We start from the raw sequence: 22,805 nt of genomic DNA, 5'->3' as shown, positions 1-22,805 counted from the left end.
AGTTTCATCATTTTAGCTTCTAGTGACAGTTCTGGTTTAATTTGTTCTAACACCCAATTATTTGTCTTTTTCGCGGTCCATGGTATGCGCAAACCTCTTCTCCAACACCACATTTCAAATGAGTTGATCTTTCTCTTATCCGCTTTTTTCACTGTCCAACTTTCACATCCATACATAGAGATCAGGAATACCATGGTCTGAATGATCCTGACTTTGGTGTTCAGTGATACATCTTTACATTTGAGGACCTTTTCTAGTTCTCTCATAGCTGCCCTCCCCAGTCCTAGCCTTCTTCTGATTTCTTGACTATTGTCTCCATTTTGGTTAATGACTGTGCCAAGGTATTGATAATCCTTGACAAGTTCAATGTCCTCATTGTCAACTTTAAAGTTACATAAATCTTCTGTTGTCATTACTTTAGTCTTCTTGACATTCAGCTGTAGTCTTGCTTTTGTGCTTTCCTCTTCAACTTTCATCAGTATTCATTTCAAATCATTACTGGTTTCTGCTAGTAGTATGGTATTGTCTGCGTATCTTAAATTATTGATATTTCTGCCTCCAATTTTCACACCTCCTTCATCTTGGTCCAATCCCACTTTCCATATGATATGTTCTGCGTATAGATTAAACAAATAGAGTGATAAAATACACCCCTGTCTCACACCTTTTCCGATTGGGAACCAATCGGTTTCTCCATATTCTGTCCTCGCAATAGCCTCTTGTCCAGAGTATAGGTTGCGCATCAGGACAGTCAGATGTTGTGGCACCCCCATTTCTTTTAAAGTATTCCATAGTTTTTTATGATCTACACAGTCAAAGGGTTTGCTATAATCTATAAAGCACACGGTGATTTTCTTCTGAAATTCCTTGCTCCATTCCATTATCCAACCTATGTTTGCGATATGATCTCTGGTGCCTCTTCCCTTTCTAAATCCAGCTTGGACGTCTGGCATTTCTCGCTCTATATATGGTGAGAGCCTTTGTTGTAGAATCTTGAGCATTACTTTACTTGCATGGGATATTAAGGCAATAGTTCATTAATTGCTGCATTCCCTGGGATCCCCAGTGGATGCACTAGTCACTCCAATAGCAGCGACAATGGTTTTTCCACTTGCATTTTGAAGCTTCTCTGGCCTCAGTTGGACATATCTCCTTTCCTTTCAAGACTGCCCACAGCAAAGCATTGGGCCAATCACTGTCTCTGCCTGAGCCTAAAACAAAGTGTTTCCACTGGCCACACCTGGAGAGGCAACAGGTTGATCTGCCAATCAGTTGCAAAATCTGTCTGAAGTTGTATTTAAAAAAATGCACTCAAGCAGATCTGACCAGGTTTTATAGTAAAAAAAGAAAAAAAAGCAGAGTTAGATGGGCATTGTGTGCCCCCATTTTCAGATATGAGAGGTTAAGATGCACTCGAACTGGCACAATATTAAATGTGTCTCTACCCTGAGTCATGTCCATTAATTTCATTGGGTACACTCTGAGTATGGCTGACATTGGATGCATCCCATAATATATAATGTAATTATACTATTACTCTAACAATAAAATAGATATCTTTATCAGCTCAGAAAGAAAAAATAATGGTCCACATGTCAGATGCCATGAAATAAAACTAATTGCCTGGCATTTTATATTTCATTTTTTCTCTGACTGAAAATCCTTGTTTTTGTTAATATTTATACCACATCAGTTGTGTACATGGTTACTGGTAGAATAAAATATGCAAAAATATACAGGTCCCTGTCCCTTCCCCAAAGAGCTTTTAATCCAAAATGAGGGAGGAACCAAATGTTTAGTATGTTATTTCTTCATTAAAGGGAGAGAAGGTAGACGAGTGGCATAATGGATTGACACAGGACACTCTGTTGAGAAACACTTAGAAGCTGAATAAGGAATCGAAATATTGTCAGGCGTTTGGCTATAATGACAAACCGTGATTGATCATGATGAGAATAAACCTAGGCTCCCTCTATGCCGCATGGCAATTTCAGTAGCCCCTATCCAGCTGTAGTCACAGAAAACAAGTTACATGTAACAACTTGATGGCTCTGGATACAAAAGCAGGAAGAAATGCACCCAGCCCTTTTAACATGCAACATAGGTATTGCAATATGCACTAAGACTGGATCCAGATACGCATCTGAATCTGTATTGATAACTTCTATAAATGTCTCCTGCTTACTGGAGGAAAGCAATTGTCTTTTTTTTTTTAACCCAGTTAACCACAATTGTATATCTTTGCCTGGATCACTGATAGAACAAAATGATTGATTATTTGATTTGAGTCTGGAAAGCTATTGGAGAAAGGATCCAGTATGCTGTGTTATAGGAGAGTGTTCTGTTGTTCTGTTCTTTGTTGGTTTGCTAAGGTTTTTGTTTGTATTAAAACTCACAGGGTTGAGTCTCTAGAGTTCCAGGGAGTGGAGCTCAACTCTCAGGACATTCCTACTAAAGAAAGTAGGGGGGGGGGGAGGGAAGGAGAAGGTATGTTGGCTGACTTCTTGTTCTGCCTGCAGCTCCTTTGGCCCACTGAAAAGCTAGTCCAGATGGTTAGGGCTTGGAACAGGGTGGGCAGTGGAATGGGTGGCTGCAGGGGGAACAGGGGTATTGAGAAAAATTAAGTTCCCTCCTTCTTCCAGTAGGAATCTCTGCTAGATCTCCATCCCTTCTGTTCATGGAAGGCCTGGGACAGCCTGGATCCAACCTATTTTAAGGACCACCTGATCCTTTATATCCCTGCTCAATCACTGAGACCTTTGGGGAAGTTTCTGTTAATGGTCTCCCATAGCTGAGAGTCACAGCTTGTAACTACCAGAAGCTGTGCATTCACTACAATGGGCTCAGTTCTGTAGAACTCCCTCCCAACTGAGATTGGGCAGATCCCCTCCCTGCTGAACTTTCAAAGTGGTGGCTGGTGACTACATGTCAGTGGGCCAGTGGAATCTACTCTGGGTTTTATTTTGAGCTTTCAAGGAGCAGTCCAAGGTGCTGAACCTATTGTGGGGAATAGGTTTCAGCACTTTGGACACACCATGAAAGTGCAGACTAAAATAATAATAATAATAATAAAACTTTATTTTTACCCCGCCCTTTTCCAATAGGACTCAGAGCGGCTTACAACTAAAAACAACATCGTTAAAACATACAGAATATATTATTAAAAAAGAATTAAACTATAAGGGAAGTTAAAAACTACAAGATATAGGTTAAAACAACGAACAATTTAAAATAATAAAACCATATAATATGATCACCAAGCCTATAAGACATTAATCCTGGTCGTTCTCTGTCCCAAATGCCCGCTGAAATAAAACAGTCTTTACTTGTCGCCGAAAAGACGGTGAAACAGATTCCACTGGCCCACTGACATGGAGCCACCAGCTTTGCTGATTAAGATTTTCCTATTTTAGCAGGCATTTTAAGTAGTTTTGTTATGAATTTTAATTAATTACTTTAAACCGTGTGTTTATTCCAGAGAAAGGGGTCAGTTCCTAAATTCAGTCCTTGCCATTTGACCACAACTACCGTGTAACAGAGAAACGTTTTTACCTAAGACTTCAGAAGGGGCCAGGAGTGTATCCAGACTCTGGTCCTGAGAGGCTCAGGTGTTTAAGTGGGCTCTGGGGTTCCCTTCTCCCCAGAGTAGCTAACCAGTTGAAGGGTGGTGGCAGTACTACCTTGCAGGGTTGGTGTTAGTGTGCACAACCTTAGCAAATCAGGATTTGCTGAGATCAATTGCCCAAGGCTGGGGATTGACTCCTAGGACAGTGAGAGCAGACGGGGAAGGGTTTCCCGCTTTCATATGTAGTGAAGTGGGAAAACAGAGAAAATAGAGGCCAGTTTCCTACACTACCCAGAATCTGTTATGTATTTCAGCATTCCCTTTTACTTCTGCTTCAAAAAGTGAAGATGGTATTTAGGGTTGCCAACTTGACAAGCAAAAATGGTCTGGCTTTCTCCTGTGCCTGTAACAGCAGCTAGATTGGCACTGCATGAAGCATCATTTAGATCAGGAGTGGGGAACCTTTGGCGCTCCGATGTTGTTGAACAATAATTCCCATCAACCCTAACAAGCGTGGCCAATGGCTAGGAATGATGGGAGTTGTAGTCAGCATCATCTGGAGGGCCAAATGTTCCCCACTCCTGACATAGATAAGCATTGCCAGCTCTTAATGTATGAAGAAGATCAAGGTGCTTTTAAAGGCACAGGAGCAGCATTTGATTGGGGGGGGGAAAGGAGATGTGTTTGTTTTTTTAAAAAAAGAGAGTTGGCAATCCTATTTTCAATCATCCATTTTAATTTATCAGCTGCTGGATCACATTTCATCCTTGTAAATGGCCTCGTTTAAAGTAAGTGCTAAATTGCAATGTATGCGAATCTGGCATATGATATCTGAATAAAATCTGTAATTAGTGATGATTGTCTTATTAGAGTGTTGGAGGCAAGGCATACATAGAATTCCTCTTGGCCAGAAAGGAATAAGGATTTGGGCTTCCATGAGCATCCTAACACCCCAGTTGCTATTGCAAGCAGTCAAAGCAGATGCTTTCTTCCCGCTGCTTTTCCATTCTGAATTCTAATTCTGCACCATGTGACTTGTGGCTGGACTGGTGATTAATGAAACAGCTGGCAATAGCGACACTTGCAATGGAAACACTCCAGAGATAGCAGCCCTGCCAGCCACCTGTTATGTCTGCAAGTCCAAATACTGGGGAGCATCGCGGAGGCTTTCTTAATTAAACAGTCTTGTATTTTAGCACTTGTAAGCAAGCATGTTATCTGTCTGGGCAGGCTGAGGTTTTATGTCAACTGCTGCAGAGTTGCTCTGACCTGTTTCAAAAGAATAATTCTGAAACCTTGTATCCTTACAGGGCATTTCTGATACCAGTTGGGCAGCCTGATCCAACAGTAGATTCCTGGGTGGCAACTAATTTTTAATTGAGCAGAACTGGGCAAGGCTAAGAGGCCAGCAACTCCAGCACAAGCCATTTAATCCCTTCCCTAATCATGCACTGAAAGCTGCTGTATCCCAGCTCAGAGTATTAGTGCATTATTTTTTGCTCTGGGGTGGGGGACCATTGGCTCATGGGCCTAATTAGACCTGCCAGGCCTTCCCATTTGGCCCTGGATGCCATTTTGACCAAGCCACGTCTGCTGCCCTAAACCTGATGTCCTTTATGAAATCAGGTGTGGGGCAGGTAAAGGTGGCTCAGCTTAAAGGAGATTTGCAGGCACTGACGAAAAATAGCACTTTGAAATGGAGTTCTGAAGTGCCCTGTGGGCAAAAAAGGCCACCTGATATCATTGAAAGATCGTCTTACCCCATATATACCCAACTGATCACTACACTCTGCAGGTGAGGACCTCTTGCAGATACCGTCTCATCGGGAGGTCCGTTCCACACAACACAGGAAGTGGGTGCACCTCCCCTTTGGAATTTTTTCCCCTTAAATGTAGGATAGGCATAGTCTCTGTTGTCTTTTTGGTGCCTACTGAAGACCTTCCTCTTCCAACAAGCCTTTTCAATAGAGACCTTATCCTAGTCCGCATATGTGTTGCAATTGTTTGTAAAGATTTTTTTTTAAGAGTTTTTAAAATATGTTTTGTTTTTAAAGATGTTTTATATATGTCTTTACTGTTTTGTCATTTGTTGCTTTGGGCTCTTTCTGGCAGGATAGAAAATTTAAAAATAAATAATAAATCTGTGTATGCATATATGTTTGTGTATTTTTAAAAATGGCATCTGTGAGAGAAGGTCTAATCCAGCTTGGGATGTATGAGTTTTATTCAACTAAGTCCTACTCAGAGTAGATCCATTAAAATTAATGAACCTAAGTTAATGTGTATTAATTTCAATGGGTCTACTCTGAATAGGAGTAGCGATGACTGCCACCCATAGCGTGGGTGGAGGGAAGGACAACTTTTCTCCCTGCGCTGCAGATCAAATGAAATCTGTCCCCCATCACTGAAGCTGCTATTTGTCCTAGGAGGGAAGGGGCTATTGGTCCAAATGATGGCTTTTCTCCTGGGGCAGAAATTAGTTTCAGGGGCAATACTTGCTCAAACCAAAGTGCAGAGGTTTGTGATGTTTTTAGTGTTTAGTTGCTTGTTTGCTGCCTTGGGCTCCTTCTGGTAGAAAGGGCGGGATATAAATATAGTAAATGAAATAAAGTAAAATAAACTGTGACGTCAGGCGATTGACAGGTGGCTGGGGGCACCCACCTGACATATTTGGCCCATGAGAGGGCTGGTGATGAAAATTATGCCCTACTGGCCAGACCAGTACTCTACCCATAGTCTATTCAGTGGGGAACTTGTGACCCTCTTAATGTTATTGGACTACAACTCCTGTCCTGTCATCACTGACCATAAGCCTTGATGGTTGGGGCTGATGGGAGTTGAAGTCCAGCAAAATCTGGAGGGCCACAGATACATCATCCCTGGTTTCCTTTGACTGGTAAGTGACCTTCCCTTCCCTAATGTCTCCCTAACAGAACCTTGCATATTAGGAGAATAGAATGACAGTTTTGTTTTTTAAAGCTGCCTTGGGCTCCTGCTGGGGGGAAGGATGGGATGTAAATCAAATAATAAATGAATAAACTAAAAAAATAAATGAAAGTGCATCAAAGGGATGGGAAAATATTTAACATTTTTAGAAGCCAGTGTTGCATTTTTAGGAATGGGTCCTGTCCAGAGCCGTGGCAGTGTTAAATTCCTGAGCGCCCCAATGTCAAATTGTTAAGAGCCTGCAAAACCAGGTGCTTAGTATTTTATTTCCCCAGCACTGACAATAAATTTCTTTTAAAATGTTATTTGTAGACACGGCAGTCTTCTTTCTTCCCTGAGATTTTCATGTCAAAGGCCTCTGGGAAGCTTGCTTTTATTTGAGACCTTCAGCATCTGGCCATGGGCTCTTGTCACACATGCCAAGACGCCGGCTGTTAAATGCATGTGTCCATGTCCATTTGTCAATTGCTGGTGCAGAATAGTAACATGCGATAGCATAATGAGCTCCCTTCTACTGTGCCACAAACAGCTGTGGTGAATATTTCTGGAGAAGTATCGAGCTGGGAGCGGTGCTGAGAGATGGACAACTGTCTTCTGTGCGTTGCAAGACCAAACTATGGAGCTGTTGCTTGATTTGGTAGTCCTGAAGCCTGAAGATGGGATAAAGACAAAGCTGGCCTTGAAGAAGTTGGTTCTTTCAAGCGCTGAATGTGTATATTGCTAAGGCTGCACAGTCCTGTGCAAGTTCGCTTGGGCTTGCTGTGTCAGGGATGGGGTATCTGTAGCCCTCCAGGCATTGTTGGACACCAGCTCCCATCGTCCCTGACCTTTAAGTTGTGTTGGCTGTGGATGGTGGCAGTTGGAGACCTGCAAGCATCTACAAGGCCCCTGATTAAGAACATAAGAAGACCCCTGCTGGATCCAGCCAATGGCCCATGTAGTCCAGCATCCGTTCTCACAGTGGCCAACCAGATGCCTAGAGGAAGCCTGCAAGCAGGGGCTGAGCCCAACAGCCCTCTCCCTCCTGCAGTCTCCAGCAACTGGAATTCAGAAGTGTGCTGCCTCCAATCATGGCGGCACAGCATAGCCACAGGATTGTGTTCTACAGATTTCCTTTGTGTGAATCAGGAGTATTGCTAGCTGCTTGAGGCACAGGACCCATGACATCATCTGTTTCCTATTTGCCTGAGAATGTCATCACTCAGCAGTTTGCTTGGCTGCCAACAGGTGGCGCTGCAAACTACAGCGTAATGACAGACTTCTGTGAGCTGCTGGGGCAGTGGAGGAGGGAGACAGAGATGGAGGCAGGCAGGTAGGCATATGCGAAGGGAGGAGGTGGCTGGTTTTGGTGACCTAGGAAGGGGTGGCTGGCTTTTGTGACCTGGAAAGGGAGGGCATTGGTAGGATGTAGGTGGGGTTGGTAAGCGAAGCGAGCAGGGGCACAGCCTCTAGTATTTTCATAAATGTATAGTGCAGTGGTTCCCAACCTTTATGAGTACGATAGCCCCTTTATAAGCTCAAAAACTTTCGTGACCCCCTCCATGCAAATTGTAATTTTAGCCTTTGTTAACTGAAAAAATGGTGTGTGGCAAAATCGTATCTCCAAATATCCCTTTCCATAAAGAGCTCCCTGCAGACAGGGAGATGTTGCTTTCTTTTCTTAATGCAAAGGTTCATCAAATTGGTATCCCCCTCTCTCCTCCCCAGTCTGAAGATGTACAGTCCTGTCTCCCAACACCCGTGGGTTACAGTGTTGGACTAAGTTAAAATCCCCACCCAGCCATGAAGCCCACTGGGTGACCTTGGACCAGACACTGTCTCTCAGCCTGACTTATCTCACAGGGTTGGTGTAAGGATAAAATGGAAAGGGGGGAAAACTATGTGCACCAGCTTGAGCAACTTGGAGGAAAGGTGAGATATAAATGCAATAATATTTAAATAAATAAATACATTTCAGCTGCAGTACTCGTTCTGAGTTAGGGTGTCGTCAGCAGTGGCAGTGCGAGGAGACCAGAGTTGGTGATAGTAATCCCCTCTTCTTCCTGGTAGCTCCATCCTCAGCCTCCTTTGGCTTCTGCCATGTGTTTTATAGGCACATGCCTGCCCCCAGTGTGCCTGAAAGATGCTCTGGCGCTTCAACGAAGTCCTCCCCTCTCATTTGGAGCAAGGGGAAGGTGTTGCCTGCAGTGGCAATGGGGAGCAGACAGTGTCCAGGGAGTGAAGACTTATTTTTTAAAAGAAGTAATAAAAAATCATTTCTTTACTGTTCACGACCCCCTCTGGATTACTTCGTGGCCCCCCTGTGGATCACGGCCTCCAGGTTGGGAACCACTGGTATAGTGTGCCTTGGTGGAAATGTAAGATGGTGGTTGGCTGGGGTCTCCCTGGTGCTGTGCTTTGCAGCACATCCAGCTGCTGTAAGCAAAGCAATTTTTTTAAAAAAAGTATTCAGAAGAGGGGGTGGGAAGGGGCCAGGAGCTCTGGGGCCCAACTCAGAAGCCCCGGACTTGGGTCCCCTGGGTCAATCCAAAGCAGCGCCTCTGGTGTAAGCAGAATACAGGTGTGCTGGCATTGGTTAAATGATTTTAGTGCTTTCCCCCCTCTGCTTGAATCCCAACATTTCTCTCTCCTTGTGTGCAGCCTTCAGTGCCATCTGTGCCAAATTACAAGGCTTCCATGATGATTCCAGAGTGGCTTCAGGCAATACAGAATTACATGAAGATGCTGCAGTATCCTTTTTAAAAAAATAATAATAATGCTGTCCTAATGACCAAATGTTGCTGTGTTAAGCTTATCCATTGCACTGTTGAATGAATGAATGGAGTGGGAGTGAGGGAAAGGGTTAAGTTACTAAAAAATAAATGATAGGAGAGTGGGAAATGAATGAGGATAAAAGTGCTGTTTACTGCCTTGTGTAGATTTGTGAGGCTACTGTAGCATTGGTGTGTTTCACTTGGTCTTGAGGGCCATGATTAACTACAGCTGACACTGATGAGGATGTAACTGAAGAGAGATTTAGCATCCAATCAATTGAATTTTTTTTTGTGTGAACTCCCTTCCAAGGTCATTGGGATGAGAATTTTCAGGGCTCTGTGGCAATAAATTGTAGCTGCAGAAGATAAGGTGATGCAATGGTGTTTCCTTGGTATTTTTGAAAAGCCAGAACTGCCCTGTAATAAACGGGATGGACCTGTGAAGCCCAATGTCATGCACACAAGTAGCTTGGCAGGGTAGATCATTAGACTAAACAAGTGGGACCTGCAGCAAAATGTTGCAGTGTGAAGCACTTTTCTTTGGCATTCCAGCTATTTTCTCCCTCTCCTCAAAACAGTCAGTGCTCAGTGGGCTGTTTTTTTTTGGGGGGGGGGCTCTCTTATATATTTCTGTTGTTTGCAAATTTTGGGGTTCTCCCAAGCTTTCTGATGCCTTCCTTTTGTACACGTATGGTGGCATGTTGGCTACATAAGCAATGGCTTGCAGCCTGGAAAGAGAGGGAATGATATGCTATAGCAAATGGGTGCTGCAAGAAGGCAGCTGAATTTTAATCTAAGGAAAAAACGTGCTTCTCTTACTCTCTGGTATGGACTCTTTGAAATCTTGCAACTCGGAAAACATTTGCCTCAATTCAAGCAACTTTAATTGTGATTAAGCCCTCATAAAAAATCCAGGTGTAATAAATTGTTCCTGTGGTTTCCGTGGGGCTTCCAGAACTAAATATAGCTGGATCAAGGCCGCTGTCTATTCCTTCATTGCGAGACAGGCCATTTCCCCACATGTCAGACGATTTAAGAGCCACGCTAGCATGTGGAACATGCGTAAGTGTAATTCAGACTAGCAGTTCAGAGTGGTGTGGTTTGCATGGGAGAAGTTCGCATCAAGGATGATTTGGAATAGCTTGAATTCTGGGTGAACTTTGCCTGCTGCCCTCTGACATCGCAATGAACCTAACCAGCTTTTTAAAATGTGGCTGTTTTAAACTGTCTGAGGATTTTCACTATAAAAAAAAATCATTCTAAAGGAGGCATTGGAAGTTCTGTGTACCAGGTGCTCCCCAAAGTCATTTCCCCCATTTCCCCCACTTCTGCAGTGGCAAAGTAACTTCATGCTTTGCCTTCTTTTAATGTGTTACTCCATTAGACTTCACCTCTCCACACTGGGAACAAATACTCTCATCACCAGTCTAGCTATTAAGCGGCTGTCCTACTTGACAAAGTGATTTAAAACGTTACCAGATATAAACTATTGCTGGCCAGGAGGTTAAATGGAAGTGTCCAGCATGGATAACATCATCCCTGCTGCATGATGCGTATGTTGTCAGGAGCAATGAATTATGTAAATGGTTTTGGATAGATTCATAAGCCCATCCCCCACCTTGGCAGAACATGAGAGTGGATGAGGGAACTCCAGTGGCCAGTGATTTAATAATTGTTCTACACGCATTAATATTTCAACCACTATGAATAGCCTAGAATGCCCATATCTCTCCCAGTGAATTTATTTTAATGGTATAATCCCACCCTGGCGTTCCTAGGTTTCTCCACAAAATGCCGGTTTAACTATCCTATACCATGGAGGACATAACTGACCCTCAAAGAGCCAGTGTGGTGTAATGGTTAGGGTGTATAGATGTCCATGGACTCGGGGGGTCTTAGACCCCTTACATCTTCGGGAGCAGAGTCCCAGCAGGGTCCCTATGTCTCCAGCATCCTATGAGCCAATCCATCATGGCATGGGAGTGTGTTAGCCGCTGAGAGGTATCTTCTAACATGCGTCCTTGTCCTTTCCTGCTGATTGGAGCCAATCAGAGTGAAAGGAAGTGAGTCAGCCACTGAGAAGACTCTTCTTAGTAGCTAACACTCTTCCATTTCGTGCTGATTGGCTCCTAGGAATGTATGTTGTTGTGGGAAAAGAATTAACAAGGATCTAATGTCACATGTCATCTCTGTTACTAGAAGCAAATATATTTTAGTATGTGATTTATTTATTTATTTTATTTATTTATTAAATTTATATACCACCCGACTAGCAATAGCTCTCTGGGCGGTGAACATGGCAATACAATAACATAAGAAATACAATAAATGACACAATATAGTACAAAAATAATGCAATCTAAAATCAATACAATAACATTTTTTAAAATTAAATCAATTTAAATTAAAATGCTTCAGAGAATAAGAAGGTTTTAACCTGGCGCCGAAAAGAAAGCAGAGTCGGCACCAGGCGCACTTCCTCGGGGAGACTATTCCATAGTTTGGGGGCCACCACTGAGAAGGCCCTAGATCTTGTCACCACCCTCCGGGCCTCCCTATGAGTTGGAACCCGGAGGAGGGCCTTCGTAGTAGAACGTAGTGTACGGGCCGGTTCCTATCGATGTGCATTTCTACAAGAGATTATGGTTGTATTGCTTGTTTGAACCATCTTGTTCCCCATTTTGCAGTCACTTGGTCTTAACTAACAAAACCCAGATACAATCACACAGGGACCCAATTTTTTGAAATTAGGAAATCAAGACCTCTAAGTGGGTAAGTAACATCATCTTTCTTTAGGTTGCATGGACTCACTGAGGATCCCTGATGATGTGTGTTTTAAAATGAGGGTTCATAGGATTAGATAAATTGGCTGCATGGATAAATTAACTTGAAGCTGCTTGACAACTCTTTCTGAGGATCTCCTTGGATGTCTCATCACTGTTTCGGACCATGGCATAGGAACATAGGGAGCCAGGCTTTTGATTAATCTAGCTCACTATTGTCTACATTGACTGTCAGCAGTGGCTGTCCAGAAGTTCAGGCAGGGGACATCCCAGTCCTACTTGCATATGCTGAGGACTGAACCAGTGCTGAAGCACCTTGAACAGCTTCTTGAAAGTTCAGACTAAAACCTGGGGTGGATTCCACTGCCCCACTGACATAGAGCCACCAGCTGCCACTGGATTGTTTCATCGTTTATCTCAGTTGCCTTGTCACACAAATTATAAGTGCAAAACTAATTGATGCCTGACTGAGACCTTGTTAGGGATTATTGTGACATATGTTGGAGATGAGGCAGCAAGGAGGCCAGCTTTATTGTAAGTGGTAAATCAATTTGATTCTATCCAGTTTGATTCCATAAAGAGTTGCCCTTATCTTTAGTACAAGAGTTGGGGACCTTTTCTGGCCATTTGGTTGATCTATCTGGGTGGAGAGGGAGCACAACAGACCAAATTTTTATTAACCTTTGGTGTCAGGGCAAGTGATCATTTAAAAAACCATTGTCTTACAGCATTGCAAGAGGCAGTGATAGCACTCCTATGCACCATCTCCCCAGCCTGCATAATGTTCTGTTAGAATGATGCTACTTCATGATGTAGTATCGTCCCAGGAAGAGTTGGGTGGGTGGGTGGGAAGAAAACACATAGAAGCATTGCTGCCACTTGGAACAATGGGAAGACAAAGGTTTGCAAAAAAAAAGAAGGAGAAATGGACGCAGGAAGGCCGTGGCGAGGAAGGGACTCCGGCGGCTTCTCGCTCTTCCTCCCTCCCTCCATCAGACTCCACCTTTGGGACCCTCGCAAGGTGAACCGGCCGCTCCAGGGCCAGAAGCGCCATCCTGCCGCCATCATAAGTGGAAGCCCCGGCTTCTGCGGGCTGAGAGGGCCACACCACTCCCAGAACTATGGGGATAGGACTATGACTGAGAGAGTGTGGCTAGCCTTGCAAAGTAGCCCAATACCTATAATACCTATTTAGCCAAAGTGAGGGGGGAGGTAATTTGTGTTAACTTTGAAATGTATTATCAATTGTATTGTTTTTATTGTTTATTGTTTAATTTATGTATTATTGATGTTTTATTGATATATTATTGTTTTATTGGTGTATTTTTATACGGGTGCTCTTTTGTAAGCTGCCTTGAGGGCCTTTTGGCCGGAAGGTGGGGTAGAAATATTAAAATCAAAATCCAATAAAAAAAGGAAAAAACACACTGCCACCACTACAGAGGTAATTTTAAAATATCTGTGCTCCCTTCATAATAAAAAATTGTATGCAAGGTAGCTGGTAATCAAGGTAGCTCATATTTAAGACAGGGGTGAGGAATCTGTGGCTCTCCGAACAACATGGACTCCATTTCTCAGCATTCCTGATCACTGGCCACACTGGCTGGTGCTGATGGGAGTTGGAATTCAACAACATCTAGAGAGCCAAAGGTTCCCTACTTCAGATCAGAGCCAAAGGGTCAATTCACAAAGTTACCCCTACATGCACCATGTGCTTGCAGTCACATGGGGAAAATATTACTACAAACCAGCCTGTATGGAGATTCAGTTGGTAGTAATTTCTGCTATCAGAAATTCCCCATCTGTGGAATACGCTCCCCAGTGAGGTCCACCCGGCATCTTCATTTATGTCTTTTTGGCGTCAGGTGAAGACTTATATTTTTTTCTTGTTTGTTGTTAGTATGCTGCCAAAGCTTTCTGTGGCTGCATGAGTGTGTTGTTGTTTTGTTTTTATAGTACAGTATATTTGTTTAACATTGTTGTAAGTTGTTGAGAGACCTTCAGGTAACAAGTGACTAATAAATCATCATCATATCAGAGCACTAGTTATTTTCCACTTACTGCCATGATACAACTACTGCTAGGTATATGTTGGTTCACACACTGATGGATCCCTGCATGATCTTGGGCACACATGAGGCCAAGACAGGCTGTGGCTGTTTTTGTGTGTGGAGAAAACTGTCTTTGTGAAAATATCCCAAAAGAGATGGTCTCTAGAAGAGCTCACTCTTGTCTTTGACCCCAGAGAAAAACATATGAAAGGAAAAGGGAGAGGGATGGGAAGAAGATGTGCATCCAAGATGTTTTGAAGGGGCCTTGCAGAGAATCATACCATCAGTGGGTCATCTATCTATCTGCCCTCCCTCAAGAATGTGAAGAAAGCATCCTTGTCAGATCTTTGTGTTCACACAGTGTAGAATTTGCTACCATAAGATGTGTTGATAGCCACTGATTTAAAAGGGAATTAGCTTTATCCTCCATTAATTTGTCTAAAAAAGGTTACCAGTCATGAGGGCTCCATAGTGCCTCTAGGATTAGTGACCTCTGAATATCAGTTGCTGGGGAGCACAAGTGGGGAGAGAGCTGTTGTGTTCATGTCCTGCTTGTGGGCTTCCCATAGGCATCTGGTTGGGCACTATGAGAACAGGATGCTGCTGGACTATTTATTTATAAAAATACTTGCATACTGCAGTTTCTTCTTTAAAAAAAGTCAAAGCGGTTTCCAGAAATTACATATGCACAATAAAAACCACATAAAAAATTAAATACACAGATCACCAGTGAACTATTATAGCAAATGTTTTCCTTAATTATCTGCATAAGCCTGGCAGAATAGAAACATTCTCAGCAAAGGTTTAAAAGTTAATATACCTGGAGAATTTCTGCTGGAGGAGCGCACCACAGGACTGGGCTGGTGACACTACAGGCTCCGTTTTATGTCAATGTCAAATGAGCCTCAGGAACTTGGGATAACCAGTGCTCCTCTTACAGATGATCTTGGTGATCAAGTGTGGATATAAGGGTTCTTTCACCTAATATATGGTCCTTTCACCTAATATAGCACAGGGGTCTTATGTTCTTAGTAAACAAACGTATGAGAGGTGGAAGATAACATCTCTTACACCAGTTGGAGAAAGCAGAGGCTGCTTGCCAAACATGGTAAAGACATACACTGAGAAGGATAAATAATGGTTGACTTTTTGACTGTCCACAGGGAGCCCCAGAGCTCCCTTCCTTGAGAACTTCTGACATCATGCTCACAACGCAGCAGGTAATGAGCATGCAAAGCCATATACAGCAGTCTCCTCGCTAGCTGGGGAAAAGGAGCGTGTCTTGGCAACTTTTCAGTACAGAGTTTTACATGATAATAATCATTATCCCAGCTTTCCGATGTCATCAGGGTGGTTAGAATATTAATGGTTTCAGTGCCTGACAGTCTTCACAAGCTGAGCAGAGCAAATGTGAACACCAGCTTGTCCTTCTCTGGCAGGGTACCTGTTTGTATTGTTGAAATACTGTCGGGTTTAGTGTATGCTCCATTTCCAGTGCATGAACTCGCTTGTCTTGATCCTCCCCTCTCCAACATACTGAAGGGCCGTAAAGGCACATTTAAATCCAATAGATGGGGCATTTTGCTATTTTAACAAAAGCAGACACATGCTGTGTATTGGGTCACACAATACTCCGTAAACTTTGTGTCTGGCTCAATGTTACTGAAGTCAGCAGCACAAATGCTTCCCACTCTTTGCAGAAGAAAGACTATTCTGTCCCATTCTGGAATCAATGACCCAGCAAGAGAGATTACAGTTGCATCTTTTTTCCAGGGTAGGAGCAGTGATGTCATTCATCTGAGCACTAGGGTAATTTCTGTGGCAAATGAATGATGCTTTCAAGTTTGTTTGTGACTGATTAGTACAGAGGAGGCCAGAGAATGAGAAAAATAACCAAGCAGAGGTTGGATTCAGTGGCAGCTGGTGGCTCCATGTCACTGGGGCAGTGGAATCTACTCTGGATTTTAGTCTGAACTTTCAAGGAGCTGTTGGGACTAAAACCTATAGATTCCACTGCCCACTGACATGGAGCCACCAGCCACCACTGTTTTGATTCTTCTTTCTGTTCCTTGATGGGGCTCCTCTTTCTTCTTCACGCTAGCAGTTTAAATGGTAACACTTCTTTGCGAGATGCTTTTTTGCACCCACACATGCAGCAGTAAGACCCCTACATTCTTTTCTTTTTCCAAGCTCCGCCTCTAAAACCTCCCCCTATCCACCAATGGGTCAGCAAAAAAATTACCTATGCTCCTCTCCCCCTTTGCAACGAAGCACAATATGGCTGTAAAGGAGTTCTCGCCTCGGAAGGAAAGGCTGCTGGTCGGTTTCATGCCTGCCTTGTTTGTATTTGCGATATTATGCTTAAATGAATGTATGCTTTTCTGCCTTTATTGATATTTAAGGAGATACACATGCTGGCAATTGCACTTATTTCTCCAAAAAAGCAAGAAATGTGTCACACACACCCCTTCTCCCTTTCCTTCCCATGGAGAATGAAATTGACAAAGCTTTCCGAAGCAGGGTTGAAACCGACCAGAAGCCCTTTTCTTGTTTGTATTTGGGATATTACACTTAAACAAATGTATGCTTTTCTGATTTGAAGCAAAACCCCCAGCAAGTAGAATGAAATTGACAAAGCTTTCCGGAGGCAGGCTGAAACCGACCACGCCCCCCTTTCTCGCTTGCTGTGCATTGCAGATCTGCGACCACCACCCCTTTCTCGCTTGCTGTGCATTGCAGATCTCACCCAGAGCGGCTGCCCAGTTTGCAGGCTGGCAAAAAATAAAATGCATCTGTGCAGTAGTTGCAGACGACCCCCCCAACACCCCACCATTGCGATGATTGGTTCAATTTTCCTGGGCTTATTCTCGCACATGCGCAAAAGTGCAGATACGTGATTGGCTGGAATGAGGAGAAGGGGCAAGGAGAAACGCCCAAGAACCTCCCATCAGCTGTAAAGTCCGCGGTATTGCATCCCAACTCCTGAAGGCACAGCGGATGATTCCCAATTTTAAACAGCAAATCTCATTTTTGCTGGTATTGCAAGGAGCGGATTTAACCCGCGAAAATGTGTAACAGCGCATTTGGACGACCGAAAAATAATGAACACACAAAGTGGGTGTGTCACACATTTTGCAGTCGTCTGGATGAGCCCTGAGTTCAGTGGAGCTTATTGCATGGAATGTATGCATAGGATTGCAGGGATGCTAATCCTAACAAACTGGGCATTATGCTATGTACTAGTGCTCATTGGTGGGTGCCTGTAATAGACCAACACAGCTATTGCTTCTCTGGTTCCCTGCAAGGATCATGCAAGCATACCTTTTGGGCTGAGACAGAGAAGCATGGACAGGATACGTGAAGTATTTGCGCTTCCTGCTCTCCATGCATCATTGTCACATCTGAAGCTGCTCTGAGCAAACTGTGGGTTGTTGTCTGGAATGGGCTAGTGGGACACCAAAAATAATACTTATTTCCCATTCCCATCACCGCCGCCCATCTCCTTTTGCAGGGAGCTTCTCCAAAATATCTTGTTTTGGCACTGAATGGTTTACTGATGTGACTTTGCTAGAATAAGGCTTGCTGTGTGCCTTTCCAGAGTACCTCAGTTAGGGCAACCACTTTTGCTCATATAATGAGTTAAGCTGAATATGGCCCAAAAGTTCTTGCCCCAAATTTCGAATAAATAATTTCTCTTGTTTTTCTTCCCCTACTTTTTAGGTTAATGGAATCAGCAAGAGAAATGACCAGGGAGTCTTTACCTATCAAATGCCTTGAAGCAGTTATCCTGGGAATGTATCCTTTAATTTACAGTTTCTTTGGTTGGATTTTTAAAAATTGTTGTATTGCAAATGGTAATTGTTTTACCTGCATTTCCTGGAAGCTGTGTAATAACAACAGCCAAAGGTGAGTTAAAACAGAGGATTGTTGGAACCTTGATTCCTTTTCCATACACTTTGAAACATAACTCCATTGACATAGATTCCTTAGATTTCATAGGAGCAAAGGGTTCTCTTTAAATCAAGCAGGGAATGTGAAGGAAAACTCAGGCTTTTCATATCAATGACTTTGTCACAAGTATTATTCCAAATCACACCAAATTATTTAGGGTGGTAAAAAATAAAAGAGACTGTGGAGAGGTTCAAAAGGATATCTCCAACTAGGTGAAGGGGCAATAAAATGGCAGTGGTACTTTGATGCAACGAATAAGCAATATGATGAAGCAATAAAGTAGAATAGAAAGCCTAACTTCCCACATATGCTATTGGGATCAGAAACAGCATTAACTGACCATGAAAGAGATCTTAGGGACAACTCAATTAAAACACTGATCCAAGGTGTGACAGCTGTGAGAAAGGGATAATTAGGGAAAGAATTTAAAATAAAACTTCAAATACCACAGTGTTTTTATGTAATTGTACACCAATACACTTGGAATACTGGGCAGGGATGTAGTTGTCCAGGGTCTTGGGGGGTCTTAGACCCTTTACTTTTTTGTGAGTAGGGTTCCAGCAGGGTCCCTATGTCTACGAGCCAATCAGCATGAAAGAGGAATGTGTTAGCCACTGAGAAGTGTCTTCTAACATACTTCCTTTTCTCTTTGTGCTGATTGGAGTCAATCAGAGTGAAAGGTAATGAGTCAGCCACTGAGAAGACTCTTCTCAGTTGCTAACACATTTCCCTTTCCTGCTGATTGGCTGCTAGGGATGTCTGTTGTTGTGTGAGAACGCATTAACAAGGACAGAAGCAGAAAGCAATATTCAAACTTCGCCAGGTTATTCTATAATATTAGGCTGTATAGTTTTAGAAGGGGTGTGGCCATGAGGGGGTGTAGCTGTGACTATCGTGAAGGGACCCTGCACTTCTGAATTTGCTGCTACACTACTGATACTAGGTGATATCCAATGTTAGTCATATTCAGAAAAGACCCATTGGAATTAATGGACTTAAGTCCAATGATTTCGGTGGGTTTAATTTGAGAATGGAGGTTCTTCTGACATAGATTCCCCCCCTCAATAGGATTGGGCTGTTGATCCCTCCAGACATCCTTTTTATTGTACATTCATGATGTGTTGAGCCAGTTATAGTCGATCTTGTTTTCATATTGTGTGCACCTGGAGAAGGTTTGGGGTGGACATTCTACTTTGTTTCCAATCCGTGCATGACCCATAATGTCTTGCTGAAATCCTGTAACTTTTAATATCACAAATGTTCTGGGTTCTTTTTTTTTGTCCCACTTCTGTTGCGCTATAGTGCAAGAGTGCCCCTCCAGTTGGCAACAATGGAGTAACCTTGGGGAAGCATTGCAGAAAATTAATACAGTGGAATGATGTGCAGACAGTTCGGTATAAATCCACCACTAATGTACTATTCATTGCATCAATGATATGTTGCAGAATACACCCACCAAACATGAATCTGGAGGAGGCCTTTAGTCAGCAAGATACCTGCACTCTCCTCCTTTCAGAATGTCAAGATCATGATTGAGCTTCCCGAGTCCTCCTTCTGTGGGAATAAGATACAAGCCATTCAACTTATGTAAACTGACAAGCCTCACCGTTGCTTGCATTTGGACAGGCTCAAGCCAAAGCAGCAGACCGTAAAAATATGGGAGCTTCCTAGTGCCAGGCAGATTACTGAGATGTCATTTTAATCAGGTCTCTTGACAGCTTGCACTGTCAGCTTTTGCAAGGTTTTTTTGTTTTTTGTTTTAAAAACACTTCCGTAATCTCTCTTTGTGTGTCGAATTAGGTTTTACATCGTCCCCTTCCTGCTTAGATGCCTCTTGAAGTGTTCAAGATCGGGACTGTGTACGCTGACGGTGCAACTGATGAGTACTTATCAGAAGCTTTTCCCCGGCTGTCTGGATATTAGACTCTCAGTAAGCAGAGCGGGAAATATTATATGGGTTGCCTGGTTGGAGATTTCCAAAGGAATCCGTATGGTTGCCCATCCTATCTGCTTCTTTTGCCCACAAAAATCCTCCCATAATTACGGACTTCTTGAGATAAGAAATAAAAGCCCATTTGGTTCATCTAGTCCAGCATCCGGTTCGCACGGTGGCCAGCGCCAGATGCCTAAGGGGAGCCTGCAAGCAGGACCTGAGTGCAACAGCTCTGTCTCTATTTGTGATTCCCAGCAACTGGTATTCACAGGCACAGGGCCGGCGCCAGAGAGTGGCTAGGTCAGGCCCTGGCTGAGGGCCCCTGAAGGGCACCTCCTTAGGGTGGGTGGGTAATGCACCCTTCTATGATCCATGGCAGCACAGGTTTCCTACCCTGGTGTGGATCACAAGTGGGAGCTCCCAGGCACCCCCTCTACTGCTGCGCAGGCCCGTGACACCCGCCTGCATGCCCCATCTACCTCTCCCTTGATGTTGTGCTGTGCGTGCAAGTCTACCATCAACCACGATGGTGGCCAAGGTTTTCCTAAGGGGCGGATGCCCCTGCCGCCATCTTGGTTTATGGCAGGGATGCATGCATATAGCACGCATGCGTGCCATCAACCAAGATGGCAGCAGAGGCTTCAGCCCCTTAGAGAAGCCCCGGCTGCCATCTTGGTTGATGGCAGGCATGCGCGCACAGCATGGGCAGCATCCACCAAGGGAAAGGTAGGTAGGTGGAGTGTACATGCATGTGCCAGGGCCCAGGGCAGGCTGGTGCCCAAGGGTTCTGGCAAGCCTAGTGCCGGCCCTGCAGAGGCATACAGCTTCCAACAGAGGAGGTAGGATGTACCCATCTTGACTGTCTTCCCCATTATGTACACTTTAGCCCCGATCTAGCAATGGGTGTGCAATATCTGACACCTCTCCCCACCGGTTTCTTTATATTGAGTTGAATCCAGCTGCAGGCTTCTGCAGACGGCTTTTGTTCCAGTGGAAGAGAGAGAGAGCAACTTTTGCCTCCTGCCTTTTTAAACAAAGAGGCAAGACAACTTTCATTCTGCAACACAGGATATCATTAAAAACAAAAAAAAATTAAGAAAGAAATCAGAAGGCCAACCAGCAGCAACTAAGTCATTTCATTGAAATATACTCGCTGAGCCAAAATTAAGAGAACGAAAAGGATGAGAATACAAGTGAGTCTTCCCCACTTTCTGAAAAATATAGGGAGATGGTGCCTTTGGCAGGGAATTCCATATTTGTACAGCACTTGCAGCCAGTATTTTACAATCTCTTACTGATCTTATTATTTTATTTATTTATCATTTGATTTATATGCCGCTCTTCCTCCTAGTAGTAGCCCAGGGATGCAAATCTTGCTTCTTGAGTGAAGATGGAACATGGAACAACGACCGTGTCACAAACTCAATGTGCATGAATACTTATATAGATAAATCTGTTCCCTGAGTAGACACTGACCATGGGCTCTCCTCCTCACTGTTGCAAGTCCAGGGGGATCTTGTCAGTGGGCCCCCTACTGTGGGTCCTTGGCAGATGCCTCACCATGCTGACACCATCCCTGAGAGCCTTGAATCAAAAGCAAGTTGGCAGCCACTGAGAGTGGATGAGGATCGGTGTTGCATGCTCTCTCTGCCCGTCACCAGTTTAAAAACAGGTTATTGCATTTCCTACCAGCTGAAAATTCCATACACTTTTTCGAGTCAGTTGGGGCAGATCCACACTATAGAATCATAGAATAGTAGAGTTGGAAGGGGCCTATAAGGCCATCAAGTCTAACTCCCTGTTCAATGCAGGAATCCAGATTAAAGCATACCCGACAGGTGGCTGTCCAGCTGCCTCTTGAATGACTCCAGTGTTGGAGAGTCTACCACCTCCCTAGGTAATTAGTTCCATTGTCGTACCACTCTAACGCTTAGGAAGTGTTTCCTGATGTTCAGTCAAAATCTGGCTTCCTGCATCTTGAGCCCATTATTCTGTGTTCTGCACTCTGGGACGATCAAGAAGAGATCCTGGCCCTCCTCTGTGTGGTAGCCTTTCAAATACTTGAAGAGTACGATCATATCTCCCCTCAGTCTTCTCTTCTCAAGGCTTAACATGCCTAGTTCTTTCTCTCCTCATAGGGCTTTGTTTCTAGTCTCCTGATAATCCTTGTTGCCTTCCTCTGAAGCTGTTCCAGTTAGTCTGCATCCTTCTTAAAGTACTGTGCCCACACCTGGACGTAGTACTCAAGATGAGGCCTAGTCAGTGCCAAATAGAGGGGAGCCAATACTTCACATGATTTGGAAACTATGCTTCCTTTAATGCAGCCAAAAATAGTATTTGCCTTTTTTGCAGCCACATCACACCATTGGCTCATATTCAGCTTGTGATGAACAACAATCCCAAGCTCTGTGAAGGGAAAGTCCAAAGATTCTTCAGGGGAAGATATGTGCTTTAAATGTGCATTGGATATGCTTTAAAAGTGCACAATGCTGGTGGAAAGTAAGCTTTCTTTACTGCCATTGCTGCCACAGAGGATGCTCAGGAATGACTTCTAGCCTGTGTTTGGTCGTATTCACTGCATGTTTTTTGCCATTTGTACACTAGCTGTAAACCCAGTCACTTAATCACAAAAAAAGGGGGGGCGACCCTTGTCATTAACTTGCACTTGATAGCACAGCGTCATATGCCGGAATTGTTTCTTTGGTACATGCTAGTAAGTAAAGGCAAAGGTGGCTCTCCTCCTAGTTATAATCTAATGGGATTCAATTGCAAAGTCTTGGAGACTTGATAGCTCCATGAATGTGACATGGGCAGGTGCCTACA

At 43.7% G+C, this 22,805-nt stretch overlaps 1 protein-coding gene across 5 annotated transcripts in view; it reads left to right on the top strand.

The window, feature by feature from the left end:
* Positions 1–22,805, top strand: part of VASH2 (vasohibin 2) — a 57,001-nt gene that overhangs the window by 4,051 nt on the left and 30,145 nt on the right. For 3 of the 5 annotated variants that reach the window (XM_061625240.1, XM_061625239.1, XM_061625241.1), the window contains exons 3-5: positions 9,152–9,240; positions 11,980–12,036; positions 17,819–17,893. In XM_061625240.1, the coding sequence (XP_061481224.1) occupies positions 9,152–9,240; positions 11,980–12,036; positions 17,819–17,893 (221 nt within the window). Of the gene's footprint in view, positions 1–7,765; positions 7,824–9,151; positions 9,241–11,979; positions 12,037–17,818; positions 17,894–22,805 lie in introns of those variants that run through there. The other 2 variants (XM_061625242.1, XM_061625243.1) reach the window with 2 other exon arrangements.

Source organism: Rhineura floridana, chromosome 4 (assembly GCF_030035675.1).
Source record: "Rhineura floridana isolate rRhiFlo1 chromosome 4, rRhiFlo1.hap2, whole genome shotgun sequence".
Classification (NCBI taxonomy): Eukaryota; Metazoa; Chordata; class Lepidosauria; order Squamata; family Rhineuridae; genus Rhineura; species Rhineura floridana.
Note: the sequence above shows the minus strand (reverse complement) of the source record. Positions and strands in the feature narration are given on the sequence as shown.